The 7,500-nt window shown below is 40.2% G+C and overlaps 1 protein-coding gene across 1 annotated transcript in view; it reads left to right on the top strand.

Moving 5' to 3' along the window:
- LOC138002430 (uncharacterized) overlaps positions 1-7,500 on the top strand; it is a gene marked incomplete at its 5' end in the record, with an annotated part of 94,244 nt that overhangs the window by 29,845 nt on the left and 56,899 nt on the right. The window contains 5 exons of the mRNA XM_068848472.1: positions 320-425; positions 2,351-2,512; positions 3,044-3,175; positions 5,238-5,369; positions 5,836-6,042. Of these exons, the coding sequence (XP_068704573.1) occupies positions 320-425; positions 2,351-2,512; positions 3,044-3,175; positions 5,238-5,369; positions 5,836-6,042 (739 nt within the window). The remainder of the gene's footprint in view (positions 1-319; positions 426-2,350; positions 2,513-3,043; positions 3,176-5,237; positions 5,370-5,835; positions 6,043-7,500) is intronic.

The following is a 7,500-nucleotide window of genomic DNA, read 5'->3' as shown; positions in this document are numbered from 1 at the left end:
TAATTCCTATGGTTTGGAAACATTAACAGGCTTTCATGCGGACCGGAGTTGAACTGTGGCGAATAAAAGGGGCTAGAAAATTGCCTGCTTCGTTGAGAACGTTGTAAAATAGGCTCTGGTAGGGAAGTGTAGGCTTATGGTTGTGGCTCCGGAGGGCGCCTAATTAACCCAACCCATTGATACCCAATAAGAACAACCCATTGCCAACCCAACTTTACAACGAGAGCAGAAAATGGTTGAACACCTAAGGTGCACTCAAACTCAAATATGCGTAACTAGTGATATCGAATTTCTACTGTTTTGCTTTTCTTGATAACAGGTTGACGTATAAAGTTGGGGCTCCCATACCGATAACTGGCGTGCAATTTGGAATGCGAATTGAATTTGGATACGATTGTCTCATACCAGCCGACTTCAATAACGACGTGAGCTCGAGATACATTTTCAACAGTAGCAACAACAATAATGTTAATAATGATAATGATAACGATAATGGTAACGATAACGTTAATGATAATAATACTACGACTAATAATAATAATAATAATGTCCATAAAGTTCGTTAACGTTTAAAAAGAACTTTTTAAGCCGCGTGCAAATGCACTGGATTTGTCCACTATACAAGCTCTCAACATGTTGAGTGTTTGTTGAGGTGTTGTTGAGCGGGGTGTTCAAATGACCTCAACAATGACTCAGCATGTTGAGCATTCCGAAGATTTCACAAAGGCTCATGTTGAATCATGGCTGAGAATCTTAAGTATATTCATCTCCTCAGAACACGAAAATGCTTGGCTGCACTTCTAGTAAGAGAACTCATTGATGAGGACGTGGTAAACAAGATAAGCTTTTAAATCAATAAGCTTTTCCGTTTCTTCCTCCGTCCATTTTCTTGTCTTTCCTCTTTTAGAATTTTTGTCATTTGAACTTTCCTGTAGAACTTGAAACTCCTGCGACGCCATCTTATTTTTAAACTCCCAATGGATACGCTGGGCACTGCGCGTGCGTGGGCTCAACAAGTTGAGCGTTGCTGTGCAAATGCACTCGACTTTGTTGAGCCACCCATGGATGACCGCGAAACAAAGGAAATGTTTAGCCGTGTTGAGCGAAAAGTTTGACCAGTTTCAAATTTGACTCAACAAGACTCAACACCGCTCAACACCTCTCAACAGGGTGTTCAAATGCGCTCAACTTGTTGAGCTCAACATGTTGAAAGCTTGTACAGTGGACAAATCCTGTGCATTTGCACGCGGCTTTACAACGCTAAAAGAATTTAAAAGTAAAATACCGAACATTTTCGACACAAGTCATCATCAGGGATTAAATTTTATTAGCCTGGTAGATAGTTCTTTTTAATAATAATAGTAATAATAATAATAATAATAATAGTAATAATAATAATAATAATAGTAGTAATAATAATAATAATAATAATAATAATAATAATAATAATAATAATAATAATAATTTCAATGTCAAACGCACCCGGACAGATTTTAAATTGTTTGTGCTTATTATATAACACAGATTGTTGGCGTCCCATTGCCGTCGCCTTTGGAGCTTACACAAAAATAAAGAGGGAACAGAGGGAAACAATGCCTTTGTTCTTTCCCCACCCCCCACCCCCCACCCCCCAGCCTCTTTTACATTTTGTAATATTTCTTTGCCGTTCTTGTTTTAATAACGAAGAAAAATGACCATCTTTGAGGACATGAGCATCAGATGATAAAGTTTCAAACTGAATGACTTATATTTATGATGAAGTGATAAGAATAAAGCAAACTTAAATCTCGTAGCTGTCGTCTCCGTTTTTGCCTAAGCTCCCTGCTCCTCGAATAACAACGCCGACGACGACGACGAAGAAGAAGATGGTGATAACGATGATGATGACGTTGATGACCCTGATAGCTAACGAACCTGGGTCAAATCACTCACGTTTTTTTTTTTTTTTTAATCACGATGTAGGTTTGTGCAAGGCTTTGTAGGTGTGATTTTAAGGTGATCTTGTTAAGGGTCACTCTTGTACACTTGATGGAGTGTCTACGATTTTCTTCTTCCTCTCCCCCAATGGGCGTCATCAGACACATGAACACATGCTTCAGCACCAGAACCACAACAAGAACTACTACGTTATCATCACTGTCATCTTCGTTGTCGTCATCGTCAACGTGCTCATCGGTGTCGCAGTCTTCATCATTATCACCGTAAACATCGTCGTCATCTTCTCTGTCATCACCGTCGTCATCTTTTATTTAGTTGTCTTTGACTTTACCCTGAAATTGTCCTGGCTCCAAGTTTGAAATCCACGATTCATTCGAAACTTTAATTTTTGCTTTCTCCCTCCCCTCCTTAGGGTCACTGTTTTGGTGGTAGTGGATATTTTGGTGTCGGTAAACCTCAGTTCTTCTATGCATCAATCACAGCCCTCACATTGGGAAAGATCCTCAGACTAATGGGTGCCACGTTCGAACTACCGCCTCCAATAGCAGCGACGGGATTCCCAGAAGGTGCAACGGTAGGCAATTTTTCTAGGAAACTGACCCTCCGGGAAATGGAACTACAATCATGGGCATATTATGTGGGAAATCTATGCATTTTTATGTAAACTTCCTTTTCTTTTTCAGTTCATCCATTCTTCCCCCCCCCCCCCCTACCCCATCCCCTCCCTTCAATGATGAATGTAATACAGTGTAAGGAGTTAATTGTATGCAAAATTGGTCCATTTCAGCTCCAATATTAAATGGAGGGGATGGGGGAAGGGATTTGTGTCGCGCAACAAATTGTCCATGTTTCGGAACATTTTTGGCCGTTGGAAGGTATGTTACATTGTGAAATATTTCGTGCAACTGGTCACGCGATTGCGTTCAAGACAAGGTGAACGCCAAAATTTATAGTGTAATAACACTCCAAACTGTTCCCAAGTGCGAAGTGTCCGTTTTTTGTGATCCCCTAAACACCTGAGAGGGAGGGTTGCTTACTGCAACTACGATTAGGTAGTTTTTTTTTTTTACTTGACCATTCTAATGATTCAATCTTGTGTACACAGGGATCATATTCCACGGATGAAGTTGATCTACGTATTGCTGGAGGACCGTTAATCTATAAGGGTTTCACCATAAAAGGAAGAGTCAACATCTTAGGATGGGAAATTTATGCAGAAGTAAAGTTGTCAGAGACGGTGAGTCCGAGAGCAATCCTTTTGATGCAAGAGAAAATAAATCTACGTCTGTGTGACACTCCTCCTTCCTTTGACAAATCTACTTAATTATAACGAATCTGACTTCGTGGACGTTTGACAGTCGTTTCTTTTTTTGTGACTTAAAGCAGGTCACGTGGTTTTCGACAAACTTGTCAGGACGCGCTTTTCTTTCGATGAATAATTTCTCGAGTTGAATGGAGCATAAATTTTCAATCATAAAACCTCAAAAGTTTTGGGCGTACGGTACCTCATCAGGCACAGTTCCGAAACGAAGAAGCGTCCGGAAAATTCAGTTCTAGCAGTCCAGTTCTAACAGCTTATGACAAATTTTCTGTTTAACGCGTTCTCAAAGTAAGCAATACGGGGAGTAACTTTACCCACTATTTAGTTACGGAGACGCATCGACTTGGGCTGAGATGATGTTATAAACTGCTTTTAAACAAAGTGATTAGAAACGGCAAGGGCTACGGCTACGGCTACGGCGACGTAACGAATAATAATATTTTGTTTTTTTGGCTAAAAAATTAAAGTGAAACAATAGTCATTCTGCACGTGCGTACGCATTTTAGTACATGCATTTGTCATACTGTGAAAAACAATTAACAACGTGAAAAAAACAAAACAAATTTTAGCTAATTAGACGACAACTTGACCATATAACAAAAAACCGTCCATTTTCTATCCTTACTTTAAATCTCTTCGTACACATAGAGTCTTGTGGAGTAATTTAGTCTTATTGTTCAAAGTAAACAACATGCATGGCATAACCGCAAAATGCTATTGAAAACGCAGTCATATTTTGAAGAGACGTTTTCGCTCACGTTGTTATTGTTCTTGCAGAAACTCCCTGATGTAAATTTGCGTATCAAAGTAATTTAAGATATTTCCACCTTCGTGTTATACAGAGAGGGCGACTTATCCTTCAACCGAACGTGTTCGAACGGTCTTTAAAGAGGAGGGAAGGAAAAGATCCTCTGTTGTGTGCTCCTGTTGTCGTCAAAACCTCAATTTGCTCAGGTCACGTGGTTGTACAAAAACGTGTGTCACACGAGCAAAACGATTGCGTTTTTCTCATCAACTCCAAAGCGTAGTCGTTTCCGGATATATTTGAATCCGCAACTTTTTCTTTGCGGATTGGCCTTCCGTTCACACGTATCGCGCGAATCCGCTATGCGAAACCGCATCAGTTCTGCTCTCCACAGTGAAGACTTTTGAATACGCAAAGAATTTGGAATCGCGTGGACGGTCGAGTCCGGATATTTTCAAATCCGATGTTGTTACAAACTCAGATCCAGTCTTTACCGCGTAAATATTCAACATGGCCGCTGAACGAAATGCTATCGCTTCTCTGGTCGCCAACTTGCATACGTGATGGCGCATGCTCTGTCGACAAGAGTAACAGAGGAGTCCTGGATAGTAGAACGAATCCGGATACGTGTGGAAGAGCAAATTCGATTGGAATACGTTACGTGTGGACGTGAAAATTTTTTAAATCAGCAGAGAAGAAGTTTGCGTATTCAAAAATATACGGATACGTGTGGAGAGGGCCTTAAACTTTCTAATGACGTGAAATTACCCATTTAAGGTTTACATAGCTGCGAGAGCTTACAACAGTGAATCTTCCATTCGCTAGGTTGAGCCTAAGTCACTCGTTCCCAGCCAGTTTTAGGATATTTCACGCATATTTTACAACGTGAACAAGATTGAAAAATCGTTAAATGCTTAATTAAGTAAGTGCAAAGTTACATTTTGAAATGGCGATGGTGACATAACGTTTTCTTTGCTTAAACTCCCGATTAAGCCCCTGGTGCCATCTTCTGAACAGACCCATGCCCATCAAAAGCTCCACCAGGGACCCAAATAACTGCTACTTATTAAACTCTACGGAGCTTGTGCGAACCCTCATGAAGAAAAAGCGAACTTTGAGTGAAAAGACATTATTGCGAGGTTTGGTGAACTTTAATTATACCTTAAAACCTTAATTAATGTTGTGGTAAGATGTTTAGTCAGAATGTCTAATGTGACCCTCAAATCTCCAAAGGTAACGTTTATCGACTTGCAACCCGATCCAGTGGACATTTTAGGAATTGCTAAAATCGTCCGAAGCCCATCTGATTCAAGCAACGGACCTTGGTTCTATGTAGATGCCAGGCAAAGTCCAACCCATCTTGAGGTTAGTTTGTCAACCATATGTTAAACTTGAAAATAGCAGCAGGTCCGTTGCACGTTTATACGGATTTTGATGAAAATGTTGGAACTCAAAAGAAGCTTTGAGGAACTTAATTAACGCCAACGTTGGTCGTAAACAAGCACGCCACATACAATCAGCTTAATGAGCCAAAACAAAGTTACTGCACGCGCGCAATCTCACACGTTTATAAAGCAACAAAGTAGAAGGACCAAATTTAAATGTTTTTTCAAGAAAGTGAGCTTCTAGCTTATGACTTTTTTTTTTTCTTTCTCTTAATAGACGTTCGTTCTTGAATGGCTCCCCACATTTTGATGGGTTTTTAATTTGTATTAAAAAAAATTAAAATGGCGCTTGACGAGAAAGACGTAATGCAAATGGAAGAAATGGTTTGTTGTTCCTTTGTGTTATGCCGCCTGAATGCATTCATTTTTCTAATTACTCTAATTAGGCGTACATCGAGGGCTACACGAATCTTCTTGGGATTGGTAATTACTGCCGCTTGAATCTCACAATGACCCGGATGGAGTTGCTTCTCCAGGGAGACTTCCTTGGTCTCATCAAAAGTGAAGTGTTTGTGTCAGCTTCTTACTCTTTAACTTTTGATGGTTCTCAGTTTTATGTCAGAGTCACGGTGGATTTGAGCGCCATAAATGGGGTAAGAAAATCACTTATTGTTACTGCACGGCAATCAACTATCCTGGAGAAACAGTCTTGAGTGAGAACTGCCCCATTTCCTTATTTCGCGTGTTCTTGACTTTGTGTTTAAGGACGTTCGCGCCAAAATCTTCCTACGGTTAAATTGTCTTCATTTCTCGCCTAGAGTTAGGTCATAAAGTACTTACTCCAAAAATGAAAAAAAAATTGGGGGTCACCTACTTTGTTTCGGAGAAAAAAAAAATTTTAAAAAAAGAAAACTTCTTACGGTTGGATTTTTTTTCATTTTATCATATTTTGTAGATAGTAAGTAAAGTAAGTGATTCATGATTAAAAAAATAGGGGGTCACCGATGATCTAAACTAGTAATGCGCCGATCAAATCGAAACTTCAACATCCCCCCCCCCTCCCCCACGGGCAAACCCTGGGCATTTGATTATCTTCTGTGCCCGGGGAATGGTGAATTTGACCTGTGCCTGCGTGGGGTGGGGAAAATTGAACCGGAAGTGTCAAGTTTCAAATGATTTTTTTTTTCCGGCGCCGAAGTCGCTAACAGCAATAATACACGTGTTTGGACGAGATGAAATAGTTTAAAGGAAGAGATTTGCGAGCGCTTGGCTTACAAAAAAGGTCTTCATTAAAGACGACAGGAGCCGACGACGATTGTTCTTTAGTAGGGTATGACAGACAAATCCGACGATAGGGTAGGGCATTTGAACACTATTTTGGCCCGAGGGGGCGGGAATTTGAACGATCCAATCTTCAAAAGTTCAAATGCCCGGGCTTTGCCCTGGGGGGGATGTTGAAGTTTCGAGTTGATCGTCGCTTAAAATCGATGTGATTTTGCAAAGCTCTTGAAAAGTTCGTTTGTCACGTTTTTGCGTGACCTGTCGGGGAAGGACTGGAACCCAAGACAGGATCGATCGTTAAAGGGTTTTAAAGGTTTTTATTTTTTTTTAAAAACTTTCTCGAGCATAGCAACGAAGTTTCAAGCAGACGTCATCTTCATTTGGTTAGTGTTTTTGTATAATATCTCTCCATTGCCGTCATGCTCCTCTTCTGGAGTGTGGTTTTTGCGAAATTTAATCGCTGGCTGTTTCCTCGCAGGTCTGCACTATTCAGTACAATTCTGCTTTATTTTCACGAAAGTAAAGGAAAAGAACTACAAAGACATGCATACATTTTGAACTTAAGTTCGTAGGGTAATAAAAACATTTGAAAAAAACAGCCCCATTAAATTTACGCAACGGTTTGTCCTCGAGTTTTCCAAACTTTCATCCACTACTCGTTCAGCTACCTTTTCCAGAGCTTTTCCACCCACCCGCTCACTTCTCTTTACCGTTTCATGATGATTCGGAAATAAATGTGCCATTCTTTTGCCGGCCTGGAATTTTTTCCCCGGCGCTATTATCGCCATCTTATTTTCACTAATGCTTGAAAAATATTTATGAAAGTCAAG

This window comes from Montipora foliosa, chromosome 1 (assembly GCF_036669935.1).
Source record: "Montipora foliosa isolate CH-2021 chromosome 1, ASM3666993v2, whole genome shotgun sequence".
In the NCBI taxonomy this organism is placed as follows: Eukaryota; Metazoa; Cnidaria; class Anthozoa; order Scleractinia; family Acroporidae; genus Montipora; species Montipora foliosa.
The sequence above is the reverse complement of the archived record's forward strand: the minus strand, read 5'-3'. Positions and strand labels throughout refer to the sequence as shown.